This window comes from Chrysemys picta, chromosome 5, assembly GCF_011386835.1.
Source record: "Chrysemys picta bellii isolate R12L10 chromosome 5, ASM1138683v2, whole genome shotgun sequence".
Classification (NCBI taxonomy): Eukaryota; Metazoa; Chordata; order Testudines; family Emydidae; genus Chrysemys; species Chrysemys picta.
In genome coordinates, this window is record NC_088795.1 from 87,857,039 (window position 1) to 87,876,355 (window position 19,317).

A 19,317-nucleotide genomic window follows, 5' to 3' on the forward strand; every position below is an offset into this window, starting at 1 on the left:
TAGGACACCTGGAGCAATTAAGAAGAAGCTGCTAGAATCAATTAAGGCAGACTAATCAGAGCACATGGGTTTTAAAAGGAGCTCACTTCAGTTTGTGGTGCGAGTGTGAGGAGCTGGGAGCAAGAGGCGCAAGGAGCTGAGAGTGAGAGGGTGTGCTGCTGGAGGACTGAGGAGCACAAGTGTTATCAGACACCAGGAGGAAGGTCCTGTGGTGAGAATAAGGAAGGTGTTTGGAGGAGGTCATGGGGAAGTAGCCCAGGGAGTTGTAGCTGTCATGCAGCTGTTACAGGAGGCACTATAGACAGCTGCAGTCCACAGGGCCCTGGGCTGGAACCCGGAGTAGAGGGTGGGCCTGGGTTCCCCCAAACCTCCCAATTGACCTGGACTGTGGGTTCTTCCAGAGGGGAAGGTCTCTGGGCTGTTCCCCAACCCACATAGTGAATCTCTGAGGCAAGAAAATCCGCCAATAAGCGCAGGACCCAGCAAGATAGAGGAGGAACTTTGTCACAATATATATATATATATATATATATATATATATAGAAAGAGAGAGAGATACACCTATCTCATAGAGCTGGAAAGGACCCTGAAAGGTCATTGAGTCCAGCCCCCTGCCTTTACTAGCAGGGCCAAGAACTGATTTTGCCCCAGATCCCTAAGTGGACCCCTCAAGGATTGAACTCACAACCCTGGGTTTAGCAGGCTAATGCTCAAACCACTGAGCTATCCCTCCCCCCCAATTTATGTTAATTCATATTAACCCTGAATGGCATTGGGTACATGACAGTTCAAAGAATGTATCTGTTAAAAGATTGTAATTGTCAGCATCAAAGAGCCCTGTCTACCAGAAAGCAATCAAGTTACTGGAAAAGGAGCAACCATCCTCCATGCTGGCTGTCCACATCCAGCTCAAGGTATGGCACTTATTAGACAGCAGCTAGTATAGACTTTAACCACATGGAACCCCATCTCTCCAGGCTTCCTCTTTGTTTGGCTCCAACATCTTTGTGGACACTTATCTGTCATTGTGGCCTATGAGCCAACAAAAAATGCATGAACTGTGGAAAAGGACACATTCTACCACCAGCTAGCAGCAAATATCCAGTTAATTTCACCACATGATAGACTACTAGTGCATAGAGAATATAATGAGATGAGTGGCTGTGATTGAGCTGGGGAAGTATGAAAGGCCTTTCAAAAGTTACGGAATGGACCATACTGCTTGACCTGGTGGCATTCCACTCCAACTGCTCAGAGATGCCTGAAACCAGTGAACATTAGCCTGCATCAACTGTTCTTAGAAGTGTGACCATCATGCAAAGTACCAGCAGAATTGAAAAATGGCATCATAGTGCCCTTGTACAAAGGATCTCACTCTGAGTGTGGCAACTACAGGCCAATCTCATTGTTACTGGTCTCTGGAAAGGTCTTTTATCATGTTCTGCTTAGTAGGATGCAGCCACTCTTTAACAGACATTGTCCACAACAATCAGGGTTCATTGCTGGGTGGTTGGCAATGGATGCTGTCCTTACCCGCCGGCTTCTGGCGGAGCTTCACCAAACATTTAAACACCCACTTGATATGATATACATCTACATCAAATTGACTTCTGATTTGGTTGACAGGTCAGATTTTGGTTCACACTGAAAGGAGTTGGCATTCCAGATATTCTAAATCTACTGCACAATCTTCACATTGGTACTAGCGAGAGAGTGTGTTGGTTCACAGATTCACCACATTTCTATACAATCTCAGCTGTGTGGCAGGAATGCATCCTCACCCTGACTACTCTGTTATGCTACTGACAGGATACTTGGACTTGCTGCATCACACATTGGATGGAATCAAGATTGGTCAAGACGTGTTCTCAGACTGAGCCTATGCTGACGATGCTGTCCTGCTTGTGGAAAAGTCAGAATTTCAGCACTGTCCTCCAAGGTCTCCAAGATGCGGCCCACATTGTGGGGTTGAATGTCTCATGGTGGAAGACCAAGGTATAGAACCTTGCAGGTGGGCCACCAGAATCTCTGGTGCAAGTGGTGTTGAGTACCCTGGGTAGTGCTGACAAGTTCATCTACCTAGGCTGCAAGAAGAGTTTAAACGGTCACAGCAAACCAGTCATTCATTGATTAATAGGTCTCACTGCTTCCTGCATGAAGTCCATGCTTATGGAAGGAAAAATGTCTGTGCTGAGACAAAGTTCAGGATCTATCAAACCCGTACTACCCGTATTGCTATAAGGGTCAGAAACATGGACCCTCTTACAAGCAAACTTGGAGCAGTTAGAGACATTCCATATTCACTGTCAATGCATAAAATGTCCTAAGCATAAAATGTTTTGACTTTTTGCAAAATGTCGTCATCCTCACAGAGCTCTGACATTCATTCAGGTGCTCATTCTATTCAAAAGTGTTACTGCACGCTATTCTGCCATGTCACCAGGATGGACAAAAACACCCCGGCCCACCATGCTCTCAAGCTTCCTATTGATGTACACCCCGACTCTTATTGATGCCTACTGCGGGGGTGCCCTAGCAATTCCTGGATACAGGATTGAGCCAGATCTGCGAACTTCACTACACAATGCCCGGTGCTGCCTTCAACCATGGTCATTCTGGCTGGTGCAATGGTTCTCAGTAGACTATGCATGTTGACTCAACGTTCATGTTATTAAAGTAAAAAAAATTAATAATCTGAAAATCAATTGAGGTGATATGTACACATTGTCTGTTGAAAAACAGTGACAGCTGTGCTATGTTCACATTTCAGTGAAGATTTCACAGTAAAAAAGTTGTTTCTACACTCATTTCTAGCATGTATGTTCTTAACCACCCACTCTTGTATATTTAGAAGCATTCATATATATGCAGCACTAGCTATATTTTCCTGTCCCAAAGGTGGGAGAAAATTCTACCCATTAGAGTTTGTGTATTCAGATCTGAAGTATTTGTGGTTTTAGTTTATATGGTACGTGAAGTTTCTTATGGAATGTTTTGACAGGGTGATTTATCCATTATAACGAATAAGGGTATTGCTTATCTGTGCAGTAGAGAGAGCTTGTTTGAGAGCTGGTCTGAGATGTGGAATAAACTTCCACAGGAACTAAGGACCATCACAAACCTCAGCATCTTCTACTCCAGGTGCATTATCTTTCCTGGGCCCACTACAAAGAAATTCAGTCACTCACAAACACGTCCTTTGACCTGTAAAGTGCAGCACAGCTGCTAAGACAGTGGGTCAGTTACTTTTTTACATGTATCCAAACATCACTGTCTTTTTACTCATGGCTTGCTCCTGCTCCCATAGATATCAATGGCAAAATACTCATTAACATCAAGGACAGCAGGATCAAGCCAATCTTTTGAACTTTTAAAAATACCCGGTACCCATTATAATATAAAAATGGATTTAATAACAAACGATTACCTGTATGGATAGCCATGGTATTTGGAGCGGAATATCGACAGCAGGAAGCTGAAGAAGAAAACCACCAAACCCAGTCCTACGAGGCATATTACTGGAAAAAAATATTAACTGTGTTTACTAGCATATAAAAACATGGAAAAGATTAACATCTAGAGTCTATACTAAAAATATTATTTATGTCAATCACTTACAAAGAAATTTGGCATAGTTCAGTACTCAAGTTTTGATATATTGTCTTATGATGTTCAGTATCTTCTAACAGGGCATCAAAACACACCTGGAAATTATTTATTTGTGGTTATTAAAAAAAAACTTCTTATCAGTATAAGTGTATTATTGAGGAAAAAGGGACAGTAGTTTGCAGCTTTTGGATACAAACACCTTGCTGGAGACTGTGGATATAGACATCTTTGTAAATTATACATTTCAGGCAATATAATGTAATATAAATTCCTTTGATTACCCCTCCCCCCCCACCCAAAATCAATTAAATTCATTCAATATCCCTGTGACATCTGGGATAATCAAGAATGTTAAGTGTAAATTGGAATCTGAACAATCAGGGTTATGTGTGTGGGGGGTGTGTGGAAATCACACTATTCCTATTGAAATAAATGGGAGAAACCATTTGCTTTAGTTCATCTGTAAGAAAGAAAGAGAGAAAGGAAGAAAAGTGAGAGAGAACAAATACCTTATTAAACTCAAGGCAGGTCTAAACTACAAATTTTGCATCGGTGCAGCTGCACCGCTGTAACGCGTATGATGAAACTGCTCTAAGCTGACGGGAGAGAGCTGAAGTCAAAGGGCATTTTGCCAATGACTTCCATGGGAGTAGGATCAGGTTCTAAATGCTGTAAGTGGTCACATTGTGGGGGTCTGGCAAGGGGCCAGCTCAGCTGCAGGAATGCCTGGAGGAATTCTTCCTGACTCAACACTTACATGAGAAACTGAAAAAAAAATGAGGGCTTGATATTGAAAGGTGGTGATCACTAAAAACTGAAGGCAGTGGGAGATGCAAACACTGAGCACTTCTCAGAGTCACGCTCTAAACATGTAGAATTTCAGTATCTCGATTAAATTATGACTGAAGCTTAATGGCATATTAGACTGCGATACACAAGAATCTCTTTTTGAAGGACACTGAAAGACATCTACCAATATTTTCATCGATAGGAGCTGATGTAAGGACAGTATACCTGTTCCCTTCAAGTCCTCATGCCTGGGGTGGAGCTCTGTGTGAGTATTGGCATTTCCACAGTTCAGTAACTTTATAAAATTAAATCATTATCTATTAATAATACACACATCACAGGATTGCATCACAAGATAATTAGCCCCCTTTTTTTTATAAAAAAGAAGTTAGTAAGTGCCAGTTCAATAAATATGATGAGACTGTCAATTGAATGGACCTGGCTAACCCTAATAGGAATTTTAACATTTTCCAAAAAACACTTTAGCAATTATGCTATAATAAATATATAGTTTGGTATCTTACAATTGACATGTTAGCTCTTTAAATGGCAGATGACAGCTGGCAATTTTCATTATTTCCTCATTTCCTTTTAAACCAGAAAACAAAACGTTAGGACATTTTCACACATTGCTTCTCCCCATCACTTAGGGGCCAGATTTTGCCATCCTTATCAGACTGAGTAAAACTTTACTCTCTGAGCATTAACATTTATTTCAATGGAAATGCTTGTAAAATAAGGTACTATTCATCATGAGTAAGAAAGGCAGAATCTGGCACTAGTGTAATGCAGACTTACAAATCCAAGAAATATGATCAGAGAGCTACAGTCAAATTTAATTCAAGCAACTGTCTATTTTGACATTGATGGTAAGTTAGGGACCGAGGACAAATTTTTCAAAATTATCTTAGCAGCCTACGTCCAATTGAAGGAAACCTGAGAATCACTGTAGATAGCTTGATGAAAAGGGAGGATAGTGCAAAGACCTCCCTTTTTACTGGGGGATGAGGAAATACCTTGAATAAAACCCTCTTCCCCTTTCCTGTGAGGGGACCTCTTCTATGGAGCCAAGAGCTAAGATGACTGAACCTTCTGGTGTAGGGTGCTCTCATGAGATGGGTCCCTGAATAGGGATGGGGAGAGTTGGTGGGTAGGAGAGGAAGTCAAGTGTGTAGCCCATCTCTACAATGTCCAATACATACTGGTCAGAGGTGACTAGAAATGGCAGAAATGAGACAGATGTATGCCATACAGAGTAGATGATCAGGGCTGGGTAGTGAGTGGCATGCTGTCTTTGGGAGTGGAATCAAATCCGCTGCCTAGTTGTAGAGTATGAGGGACAGTGGGATGTAGTGGCCACTCCTGAGGGCCTTCTCGCAGAAGTCTTCTGCCCCATTCTGGCATACTGGTGTGGTCTATAGTAGAGGGCCTGCTTACATGCTGAGACCTGACGTGCTGTCTGGGGTTCATAACCCCAAGGACTTGAGTGTGGCCTTATAGTTCTCCAGTGATTTCATGGCCTCATCCATCTTATCATGAAACAAAGAGCAACCTTCAAAGTGCAGGTCCTCAACTGTGGTCAGCAGATCCTGAATGCTATGTGCATAGCATCTAAAGCCACCTGGACGACTGTTTTAAGAGACCAGTTTCCCTTCGAACACCAAAGTCCAGAACTCCCTCTTGAATTCTCATGGGAAACTATCCACAAAACACCCCACAGCACTCCATATTTTACCAGGATGGCCTAGTTATTGAATATCCTCATTTGGAGGCTTGAGGTGAGAATATGATTTCCATGCCCTTCTGCTCTTTATCCCTGGTCATCGATTTCTGCTGATCCTGATGTGTTTTCACTTGCCACTTTCACAACTAATGAGTCCAGTACTGGGTGTGAGAAAAATTGCTCATAGTTCATATCTGGTACCACCTGTTGGACTTCTTTGAAGTTGGAGCTACCAATACAGAATTTGCCATAAGATCTTCACTGGCTTCAGTAGTCTCTCATTAATGCTTATCACTATACAACCTGGTACCAATGAGTGCAATATATCAAGCAGCATATGAAGCTTTCCTGCACCTTTTTCTATAGGGATCTCTAAATTTGCCACTACTGACAATATAAGTCCTGGAAGACCATATGGTACTCCAGTACAGCTGATGCCTAGTGCAGCAACAGGGCTTCATCTGATGAAGACAAGGACGTTTTGGCTGGTACCTGCTGAGAGACCTCTGACTCCTGTGATTGCATCTGGGCCATGCAGAGGGGATGGTGCTCTCCCATCCACAGGGAAGCTGACTTGAACCTAGAGTATGCTAGGGAGGGTAGGCCCAAGACAAACTGAGGCATCCATTGCATCCATACAGTCCACAGCTTAAAGTGAAATGGCAACAGAGGCCATGGAGGCTGGGTCATGGTTCTGGTATGGATCAGTACTGGCATCACAATCTTCTTGAAGCTAAGCTCCCCTACCCGGTGGAGTGGTGTGTGTGTGTGTATATGGAGCTGGTGTGTGATCCTGCTGGACCCCTGGATGTGGTTGGGGATGACTGTGGGCTGTCTTCCAAGTCCCAGGATGACAGGTATCACTCTTCTGGGAGCAGGGGAGCTCTCACTGGCATTGGCGGTATCAGCACCTAGTCTGTGGATGGCCTTCTGTGCCACTTCTGTCCTGAGGACCTCTGTTCAGCATCCAGTCGATCCCAGTGTTTTCCCCGCACCACGGCCAACTTAGAGGGTGCCTCATTTTGAAGATGCATGGAGCACAGACCTTGAGGATCTACAGGACCTCTGATCTCCTGACAATCTGGAGGCCTGGGAACTAGGGTCTGAATCCAGTCACATGGACTTCTTGAGAAGGGATGCCCGAAAGCAAGACTCTCTCGAACACTGGTTCCATTTTGAGAAATAACTTCCAGATCAAACATATACCCAGAATATGCCCCTCACCAAGGCAGAGTAGACATCTTGTTTGACCATCATTGAGAGGTATGAGGCCTTGCAAATGAAGCAGTGCTTGAAACCCAAGGACTTGTAGTCTGCCATGCAGAACTGAAGGTGGTACTGGTCCTATTGATGACCTGTGGTCCCATTGGTCCTGAAGACTAACTAGCTAAAAAGGTAAGTAACTCTGAAAGGACCTGCTGTGACACACACCATGGCAATAAGAAGGAACTGAGTGTGAGGCAGCTCTACCCTTTATACTCTCATAGAATGCATGAGGAAGCAAAGGATGCATGCTTTGTCACAGCTAACTAGAAAGTTTTCTAATGCATCTGCACTGGATGTGCACTTATCAGCTGTGGAATTATACGGACTATCACTCGAACCACCACCAGGGTTATCAGCATTAATGGCTACACATTTTTGAAGGGATGCTAAATCTTAGGCTTCAGGTTTTAAACAATCTCTAACCATAAGAGATTAGGATAAGAACTATTGTGGGAGCAGATTATCCCACATCTGCCTACTGCAAAGCACTGAAACATCTGGTACTGGCCAGTGTTGGAGACAGGTTGTTATACTGAACTAGATGAGTCTGATCCAGTATAAAATTCCTATGTTCCAATGAAAGTCAATGGGGACTCAAGATTCAAAATGCCTAAATCACTTTTGAAAATAGGACTTAGGTGCTTTTGAAACTCCTACCTTAAATCTCACTGACTTCAACAGGACTTAGGCTCCTATATTAATTAGGTGCTTTTGAAAATGTTACCCTTTGGCTCATAAGTCACTTAGGACTTGTCTATACACAAAAATGGCAGTGCTTTAACTATACCCTTATAGTTAGAGCAGTGCAACCCACCTAGTGTGGATGCAATTATATAAGTATAAAAATGTTTTATACTTATATATCTATTTCCATATGGGAAGATCATAAGGCCTAAGCTATATGGGTATAAGGTACCTTTATGCTGCTATAAATGTGTCCATACTAGGTGTCGGACTTGTCTTATTTTCTAAAATAAATCACATCCCTAACTGAAATAGTTATACTGTTATAAAAACTGTGTGCAGACCAGGCCTTAGGCACTTTTGAAAACTTTAACCTGAATGGCAATTCTTACTTTTGTGTTTCTCAAAATGCCTTCAATAAGTAAAATTCAGAGATCCTACAAATTCCACTAAATAACTTACTTCTCCTTTTTCCAACATCCCCTTTGGAAGTAGCAGCTTCATTCAGAAGAACCATTCCCATGGTGATAGCAGCATCTATACAGTTGTTGTCAAGGAAACAGCAGAAATATGGATGTCTCAGAAATCCATGAGAGTGCATCTGTGAACTAAGGTTTTCATTTTCTATAAACCAAAAATATCAAAAATGCTCTATTCCATAAATAGGCTGAAAATTTATGCAAAACTGTAGGGAGACAAATATTTAGATATAGTGATAATTTTCATTGTGTAAGCTACATTTAGTAATCTACTTTGTGTGTTAAAGTTAACAACATGTAGCTTTACATAAAACTCAAAACATTTTAGAACAGAAATAAAATTTGAAAGATTTTAAAGGGATCAGGTAGGAGCAATGATTCTTTTGTATTTATGTAAATATTATAAAAACATAAGCCAACTATGTGAAATCTATAAAGCAAAGTAATTTTACCAATGCAGAATGAATACTGGCAGAAAACACATGCAGTGTACATACATATAATTCTGTTAATTCATTGACTAATTAACTGATGCAAACTGAAGCAGCTGACTGCATGCGGCACACCCTTTTCAATGCTTTCAGATTTACAGGATCTCTCTCCATGCCGAAATATTGGTTAATATTTTGTTCAGCTTAGAAAAATCTCAAACAAGAAAGTTTTTTTTCCACTTGCATTTTTATTGTCTCATTACAAGCTTTACAAGTGCATAATGATAAAACAATTTAACTAATTTAGCATGATCCTCAGCCATTCACTTAATTGTTTGAAACTATCAGTGAAAAGGAAGTTACTACTGTACTTAACATCTGTTCTGAACAGGAGGCATGCATGAATGCTATATTGGAAGATGGAGTGCATAATGCATCATGGAAGTTGTATTTGTAATCAGCCATTTAAAGAAATAAGAACTTCACTGGTACACTGTGTACCTAAAGATATTTTTTGGCCAATATTATTTTTGCCGCAAAAAGCTTTGGTTAACTTACTTCACCTGAGGGTAACAAATTGTTCATCTTGTTTTACTGTTTAACAACAGTATATTAACATGCTACAATCTCCTTTGTGTTTTTATTCCAAAATACAATTGAGAGTATTTTTACATCTGTTGCTCACATAGTAGCGTAACACGCGTCCATCCATCTCCAACTATCCCCTCCTCTGAGCCCTGGCTTGTCTTGGTGCTCAATAATTGCTTCCACAAGTACCTCTTATTGAAGAGATCACTTGTATAGAGGACTTCATTAGAATATCAGTTTTTCACAATTTTATCCACTCACTTTTCAGAATACTGGTACTATGTTCCTGGGAATGACAGCTAGGAACTTGCCATCGCCTCTGAGTTAGTATACTGATATGGATAGCAAAAAACATGACTTACTTGCATGTGTCTGGAAGGGCAACCCAATGTTAAAAAATACTTACTTCTCTAATGAGTGAAAAACAGAATATAAAACCAAAGGTAACTCTCTAATACAGTTTGGAAAAAAACAATTTTGTTAGTGTTACTATTCCAGGGTTAGGTGTGGGAGAAGATAGACCAACTATCAAATTAAAGAGAGGAGAAATTGCTACAGACTTATGGAATAAATGTACAGCAGACATTTCAAACATGCCACATCTATGAACATCGCTCGTATCCAGTAACATACCATAAAAAGCTCTCAAAGGCTCCCCGGAGCATCTATCCCTTACTGCAGTGGGTCTTAACCAGGAGTATGTGCACCTGTGGGGGTATGCAGAGGTCTTCCAGGAGGTACTCAACTCATCTAGATCAGTGTTTCTCAACATGGAGGTTGCATCCCACAGGGGGTCTTGGGAATGGTTTAGGGGGATCGCAGGGCCGACATTACAGGGTAGCAAGCAATGCAACTGCCCGTGGCCCCATGCCACGAGGGGGCCAACAAAGCTAAGTTACATGGTTCAGATCCGACACCTGGGGCTCAGACTTCAGACAAGGCTCACTAGTGAAAAACAGGCTCAAGTATCACACTGAAATGTAAGTACAATATTTATATTCCAATCAATGTTTTTTATAATTATATGGTAAAAATGAGCAAGTAAGCAATTTTTCAGTAATAGTGTGCTGTGATACTTTTGCATTTTTATGTCTAATTTTATAAACAAGTAGTTTTTAAGGGAGGTGAAATTTGGGGGGGTATGTGAGACAAATCAGACTCCTAAAAGGAATACAGTAGTCTAGAAAGGTTGAGAACCACTGCCCTATTGATTCCACTGAATGCACACCTTGGTATTCTTCATACCTGACCTAAGTTTTATTTCTCAAAAATAAACTATGCCTGAAGTTTTAGTTACAATACCCGATTTCTAGGGACTTAAGCACATTCTTAAGCACTTTGTCTACATGTTTAAAGTTAAGCACATGCTTAAGTGTTTTGCAAAGTTCCCATTATCAACAATGGAAGAGGGTTATTGGAAGTTGGAACTAAACAATATTATGACTGTAAGAGCCTCTACTGTATCTGTGACAATAAGCAGAAAGTATTGTAGAAATCCAAATAGCATTTGATGGGGGGGGGGGATTCTAACAAACCATCAGGACTAATTCATGTCACATTTTATTATGATGACACTATATTGCTATTTGGAGATACAGTGATGGAATAAAATACTACATCTTACTTAGCTCTCTATTAAGTTTGCTCATATGAAGCGGTCAACTGCTTTCAGAAACAATCAGTGAAGTGGAATTAAATTTCTGTAAAGAAAAGAAATAATACTGCCAACACATAATCTCATTATGTAGATAAAGGAATTGTATTAAAGTATTAAAAAGCTGCACATATTAAATACTGCAAAGTTTTCCAAATTTCAGCTTAACAAGCTTTCCCTAAGGTGCAGAATCTGGGCTGTTTCAGAGTGAACCCTACTCTAATTATTGCTTAGTTTCTTATCTAAATACAAATAGCAAAAATTAAGTTAAACTCATGTCCCAGGTTTGATTGAAGCTGGAAAAAGCAAGGATATTCACAGATAAGACTGTTCTGACCTTAACTCACCTCTTTGTGCACAAGAAACGAGCAAAGAACTCTAAGTAGATAGGCTGCAATAGGAGTGTGATAAGTAGCTGCCATTATTCAGAATTCCTTACTGTTTAATATCAGACAGTGTTATGAGGTTTTCTTCCTATTTTTTTGTTTTTTAAATGAACAGAAATGAAAATGACAAAGGAAAAGAACATCAAAATAAAACTCTTCTGATCTAGTTCATGAGTCCGTTGGGCCCAGTGCTTCAGCTGCTGAAAGTTTTGGTTTCTTATACTGATATTGAAACAGTTCTTTGGAAATGTAGTGTCAACTTTTAGCTCTAGTTTTGTTCATGTACTTGCTACTCACTTCATCCATTTGCTGAGGGTGTGTGCATTAAAAGCAGTATATGCCATACACAGTTTATATATATACACACACACACACACACCTATCTCATAGAACTGGAAGGGACCAAAGGTCATTGAGTCCAGTGCCCTACCTTCACTAGCAGGACCAAGTACTGTCCCTAACAGTCCCACCCAATGGCTCCCTCAAGGATTGAACTCACAACCTTGGGTTTCCAGGCCAATGCTCAAACCACTGAGCTATCTGCCAGTTAGAAGTTTATTTTCCTCTCCATGACACTTTTGGACTGATCCTGCTTTACTGAAGTCTTGCTTACAAGACTCCTGCTAATATGTCCCAGAATGATGTTTGCTTTTTTTGCAACATGACTCATATTTAGCTTGTGGTCCACTATGAACCCCAGATCCCTTTCTGCAGTACTCCTTCCTAGACAGTCATTTCCCATTTTGTATGTGTGCGACTGACTTTTCCCTCCTAATTGGAGTATTTTGCATTTGTCTTTATTGAATTTATTCCTGTTTACTTCAGTTTGTCCAGATCATTTTGAATTTTAATCCTATCCTCCAAAGCATTTGCAACCCCTCCCAGGTTGGTATCATCCACAAACTTTATCAGTGCACTCTGTATACCATTATCTAAATAATTGATTTGAAGATACTGAACAGAACCGGACACAGAACTGATCCCTGTGGGACCCCACTTGTTATGCTCTTCCAGCATGACTCTGAACTACAGATAACTACTCTCTGGGAATGGTTTTCCAACCAGTTTTTCACCCACCTTATAGTAGCTCCATCTAGGTTGCATTTCCACAGTTTATTTATGAGAAGGTCATGCAGGACAGTATCAAAAGCTTTACTAAAAATCAAGATTATACCATGTCCACCGCTTCCACCCTATCCACAAGTCTTGTTACCCTGTCAAAGAAAGCTATCAGGTTGGTTTGACGCAATTTATTTTTGACAAATCTATGCTGACTGTTACATATCACATTATCTTCTAGATGTTTCCAAATTGATTGCTTAATTATTTGCATCATTAATTTTCTGGGTACAGAAGTTGAGCTGACTGGTCTGTAATTCCCCGGGTTGTTCTTATTTCCCTTTTTATAGATTGGCATTATATTTGCCTTTTTCCAGTCTTCTGGAATCTCTCCTTTCTTCCATGACTTTTCAAAGATAATCACTAATGGCTCAGATATCTCCTCAGTCAGCTCCTTGAGTATTCCAGGATTTCATCAGGCCCTGGTGACTTGAAGACATCTAATTTGTCCAAGTAATTTTTAACTTGTTCTTTCCCTATTTTAGCCTCTTCTGATCCTACCTCATTTTCAGTGGCATTCATTACATTAGACGTACAACTACCACCAACCTTCTTGGTAAAAATCGAAACAAAGAAGTCATTAAGCACATCTGGCATTGCCACATTCTTTTATTACTCCCCCCCTTTGAGTAACAAGGCCTACCCTGTCCTTTATCTTCCTCTTGCCTCTAATGTATTTGTAGAATGTTTTCATGTTACCCTTTATGTCTCTAGCTAGTTTGATCTCATTTTGTGCCACATACTTGTGTTATTTGTTCATATTCATCCTTTGTAATTTGACCTAGTTTCCACTTTTTGTAGGAGTCTTTCAATTTTTAGATCATTGAAGATCTCTTGGTTAAGTCAGGGTAGTCTCTTGCCATTCTTCCTGTCTTTCCTACACAGTGGAATAGTTTCCTCTTGTGCCTTTAATAATGTCTCTTTGAAAAACTGCCAACTGTCTTCAATTGTTTTTCCCCTTGCTTCCCATGGGATCTTACCTACCAACTCCCTGAGTTTGCTAAAGTCTGCCTTCTTGAAATCCATTGTTTTTATTTTGCTGTTCTCCCTTCTACCATTCCTTAGAATCATGAACTCTATCATTTCATGATCACTTTCACCCAAGCTGCCTTCCACTTTCAATTTCTCAAGTAGTTCCTCCCTATTTCTAAAGCAGAGTATGGAATGAACCAAGAAAGATTAAATAATAAGGGCTGGAGACAAAGATGCCACTTGTGTTTCTGCTCCAGTCTTCTTTTTACAAGTGAGAAGACTGGTGGTGTTTCTGTCCTTGTAATATTAGGTCTGGTAAGGGGTGATACCTGCTTAACAAGATACAGCGCACACTGAGAGACCCAGCAGTGCTTTTAGTATCTTTAATTTTAGCTTGGTAAAAAAAAACAAATAAAGGGCTGAGGGTGGGACAACTTTTTCCAGGAGCCCCAAGGAGAATCTGTCTAGGTTCCAGAGAGATGGACCAGGGGATTCAGCCAATGAACCAATGTGTCATGGCCAAAACAAAACAAACAAACAAAATACTGAACTTTTGTTGTGTGGCTCACCCACCTCCCGCCACAAAAAATGTCTTACATAGTCACTACTAAGAAACAAAAACTGAAAAAGAATTACAGTGTCCATCAGCAAGTACTCTTTCTATAACAGAAATTCCTGTTTCCTTGCCTCTTACTTTTATTCCATTTTTCTACAGTTAGGAAGAACAGTTATTGATAGGAAAAATCTCACTTTTGTGCAAAGCAGAATGCTCTTTGGGTGAGGTAATGTCAAGAGAGTTCTTTTGCTGTGGATCTTTAGCCAGCCTTATTTGTTGATGTTTTTCAGCCTCACATCATTGCTTTTTAAGCTTCACTTGCATTGTTACATTTTTGCTTCAGCTGTTGCTTTTTAGCTGCAGTCAATATTGTTGAGTTTAGGCTTCACATGGCTGACTTTTAGCTTCAATGACAGTAGCTTCACATCACCACATTTTAGCATTGGGCACATCATTTACTTTAACTCCACAGTGATGAGTGAAAAATTCAATCATATTGAATTGTGGTTTCAGTGCAATCACTGGCTTCATATCACAGAATATTAGCTTCTGTCATTATTTTCAGCCCTTATTTCCAACATTTCCTAAGTCATCTTGATTTTTTTTAAAAAAAATATGCCACAAAGGAGAATGTCAATTCTGTCTAGGAAAACACTTTTCTACAATATAATTTCCTTCTAACACAATAGAATTTAAGTTTTTGTAGTCATTTATCTACATCTTGGACAGTTTTCCATCTGAAAAAAGGAGATGACATCACAAGCTGTGTAGATTTCCTTTTTTTTCTTTATCTTCTTTACAGTGCATTGCAGAAATGTAACATTCAGCTAATTTTGCCAGAATATACAGATTGATATGCCTAGCAATAGTTCCAAATTCCAAATAATATGGTTTCAGATAAATATACCTCTGCATAGTGTTTTATTTATGTTGGGGGAGATTTTTGGTGTAAAATCCAGTGTAATCTTTCCCTCTATTCATTTCTAATTTAGAATGGTTTAAATTTTACATATTTTTAAAGATCCTGATACCCATTTTCCCAGTGGATAGAATCTGCTCACAGCAATTGACAAGACATTATTCAGTGAGTACAGCGAAAAATGGCACTGAAAAGTTTGACACTAGAGGAGAAACAGCTTTATATTGGGATAACAATAATAAGCAGGTTCACCTACAAAATCCAGTGGAAAAAATAGGTCATTCAAATAGTAAGGGTTTGTATTTGAACAGACACCCCAAAATAAGGATGTCAAGTAAAAAATATCTGGAGTATAGAAATAATATGGGACAGCATCCACAAATGCCCTAGAGTATACAGAGACCATTAACCTTATTAGTAGGGCTGTCAATTAATCGCAGTTAACTCACATGATTAATTCCAAAAAATTAATGACGATTAAAAAAAAATCAATTGCAATTAATCGCAGTTTTAATCGCACTGTTAAACAATAGAATACCAATTGAAATGTATTAAATATTTGGGATGTTTTTCTACATTTTCAAATATATTGATTTCTATTACAATGCAGAATACAAAGTATACAGTGCTCACTTTAAATTATTTTTATTACAAATATTTGCACTGTAAAAATTATAAAAGAAACAGTATTTTCAATTAACCTCATACAAGTACTGTAGTACACACTCTTTATCATGAAAGTGCAATTTATAAATGCTCTCGAAACAAAAATTAAAACTTTACAGCCTACAGGTCCACTCAGTCATACTTCTTGTTCAGCCAATTGCTAAGAAATTAAGTCGAATTTATAGAAGCCGGTTTTATAGAAATCGGTTGTATACAGCCGATTGTGTGTGTCCCCACATAAAATGCTCTAAGTGCATTAAGTCGGCGGACTGTGTCCACAGTACCGAGGCTAGCGTCCACTTCCGGAGCGTTGCACTGTGGGTAGCTATGCCACAGTTCCCGCAGTCTCTGCCGCCCATTGGAATTCTGGGTTGAGATCCCAATGCCTTAATGATGCAAAACGGTGTCGCGGGGGGTTCTGAGTACATGTCGTCAGGCACCTCTCCCCCTCCGTCAGAGCAACGGCAGATAATCGATTTGCGCCTTTTTACCTGGGTTACCTGTGCAGACAACATACCACGCCAAGCATGGAGCCCGCTCAGCTCAGCTCACCGCCACCATATGTCATCTGGGTGCAGGCAGACATGGTAGTGCATTGCTACACAGCAGCAGCTAATAGCCTTTGGGCAGTAGACGGTGCAGTATGACTGGTAGCCTTCATCAGCAATCTGGGTGCTTGCAGACGTGGGGCTGCATTGCACACAGCAGCAGCCCCTTGCCTTTTGGTAGGGAATGGTATATTACGACTGATATCCGTCGTCATCGTACTGCAGTGGCTGTCAATCATGAGCACCTGGGCAGACATGCTCAGTCCTATCGAACAGTCTCGACAATGATGGCTATCAGTCGTAGTATGCTATTTTCTGTCAAGCACCCAGAAGATACTGAGGGCTATCAGACATGCTGCACCGTCGTCTGCCAGCTTAAGATGTAAAAAATAGATTTATTCTCTATTCATTTGCTTCCCCCTCCCTCCGTGATATCAACGGCCTGCTAAACCCAGGGTTTTGAGTTCAATCTTTGGGGAGGGGCATTCTGTGTGAAAGTTGTTTGTGTTTCTCCCTGATGCACAGCCACCTTTGTTGATTTTAATTCCCTGTACCTGTACGCCATGTTGTCACTCGCCCCCCCCTCCCTCCGTCCGATACTAGTTTCGCTCCTTTTTTCAGACCAGACGCCATAGCACTGGGATCATGGAGCCTGCTCAGATCACCGCAGCAATTATGAGCACTATGAACACCACACGCATTGTCCTGGAGTATATGCAGAGTCAGGACATGCCAAAGCAAAACCAGGACCAGCCGAGGAGGCGCTTGCAGCGTGGCGATGAGAGTGATGAGGAAATTGACATGGACATAGACCTCTCACAAGGCACAGGCCCCAGCAATGTGCAAATCATGGTGTTACTGGGGCAGGTTCATGCCGTGGAACGCCGATTCTGGGCCTGGAAAACAAGCACAGACTGGTGGGACCGCATCGTGCTGCAGGTGTGGGACAATTCCCAGTGGCTGCAAAACTTTCGCATACGTAAGGGCACTTTCATGGAACTTTGTGACTTGCTTTCCCCTGCCCTGAATCGCCAGAATACCAGGATGAGAGCAGCACTCACAGTTGAGAAGCAAGTGGCGATAGCCCTGTGGAACCTTGCAACGCCAGACAGCTACCGGTCAGTCGGGAATCAATTTGGAGTGGGCAAATCTACTGTGGGGGCTGCTGTGATCCAAGTTGCCAGGGCAATCAAAGACCTGGTGATATCAAGGGTAGTGACTCTGGGAAATGTGCAGGCCATAGTGGATGGCTTTGCTGCAATGGGATTCCCAAACTGTGGTGGGGCGATAGACGGAACCCATATCCCTATCTTGGCACCGGAGCACCAAGCCACCGAGTACATAAACTGCAAGGGGTACTTTTCAATGCTGCTGCAAGCCCTGGTGGATCACAACGGACGTTTCACCAACATCAACGTGGGATGGCCGGGAAAGATACATGATGCTTGCATCTTCAGGCACACTGGTATGTTTTGAAAGCTGGAGGAAGGGACTTTCTTCCCGGACCAGAAAATAACCGTTGGGGATGTTGAAATGCCTATCGTGATCCTTGGGGACCCAGCCTACCCCTTAATGCCATGGCTCATGAAGCCGTACACAGGCAGTCTGGACAGTAGTCAGGACCTGTTCAACTACAGGCTGAGCAAGTGCCGAATGGTGGTGGAATGTGCATTTGGACATTTAAAAGCGCTCTGGCGCAGCTTACTGTCTCGCTCAGACCCCAGCGAAAATAATATCCCCATTGTTATTGCTGCTTGCTGTGCGCTCCACAATATCTGTGAGAGTAAGGGGGAGACATTTATGGCGGGGTGGGAGGTTGAGGCACATCGCCTGGCTGCTGATTACGCGCAGCCAGACACCAGGGCAGTTAGAAAAGCACAGCAGGGTGCGGTGCGCATCAGAGAAGCTTTGAAAACAAGTTTTGTGATTGGCCAGGCTACGGTGTGAAACTTCTGTTTGTTTCTCCTTGATGAACCCTCTGCTCCCCCCTCCCCCGGTTCACTCTACTTCCCTCCCCGCTTCGAGCGCCACTTCCAGAGGCAATAAAGTCATTGTTACTTCATATTCATGCATTCTTTATTAATTCATCATACAACTAGGGGGGTAATTGCCAAGGTAGCCCGGGATGGGTGGGGGACGAGGGAAGGAAAAGGACACAATGCAGTTTAAAACTTTAACTCTTATTGAAGGCCAGCCTTCTGATGCTCGGGCAATCATCTGGGGTGGAGTGACTGGGTGGCCGGAGGCCCCCCCACCGTGTTCTTGGGCGTCTGGGTGAGGAGGCTATGGAACTTAGGAAGGAGGGCTGTTGGTTACACAGGGGCTGTAGCGGCAGTCTCTGCTCCTGCTGCCTTTCCTGCAGCTCAACCATACGCTGGAGCATATCTGTTTGATGCTCCAGCAGCCGGAGCATCGACTCTTGCCTTCTGTCTGCAAGCTGACGCCACCTATCATCTTCAGCCCGCCATTTGCTCTGTTAATCCCGCGATTCAGCCCGCCACCTCTCCTCTCGTTCATACTGTGCTTTTCTGTAGTCTGACATTGACTGCCTCCATGCATTCTGCTGTGCTCTTTCAGCGTGGGAGGATATCTGGAGCTCCGTGAACATATGATCCTGAGTCCGCCGTTTTCTCCTTCTAATCTTCACTAGCCTCTGTGAAGGAGAAACATTTGCAGCTGGTGGTGGAGAAGGGAGAGGTGGTTAAAAAAGACACATTTTAAAAGGGAACAATGGGTACAATCTTTCACGTTAAATTTTGCTGTTCACATTACACAGCACATGTGCTTTCGTTACAAGGTTGCATTTTTCCTCTTATATTGAGGGCCTGCCAGTTTGGTGTGAGAGATCACTCACGCAGTGCCAGGCAACAGATTTCGGCTTGCAGGCAGCCATGGTAAGCCACAGTCTTTTGGCTTTTTTAACCTTCT

At 41.7% G+C, this 19,317-nt stretch overlaps 1 protein-coding gene across 5 annotated transcripts in view; it reads right to left on the bottom strand.

Annotated features, from left to right (window-relative positions):
• Positions 1-19,317, bottom strand: part of TUSC3 (tumor suppressor candidate 3) — a 290,536-nt gene that overhangs the window by 15,170 nt on the left and 256,049 nt on the right. For 3 of the 5 annotated variants that reach the window (XM_005282085.4, XM_065596815.1, XM_065596817.1), the window contains 2 exons: positions 8,534-8,608; positions 3,428-3,518 (listed from right to left, as the gene is read on the bottom strand). In XM_005282085.4, coding sequence (XP_005282142.2) covers positions 3,428-3,518; positions 8,534-8,608 — 166 coding nt within the window. Of the gene's footprint in view, positions 1-3,427; positions 3,519-4,922; positions 4,987-8,533; positions 8,609-19,317 lie in introns of all 5 variants that reach the window. The other 2 variants (XM_008168476.3, XM_065596814.1) reach the window with 1 other exon arrangement.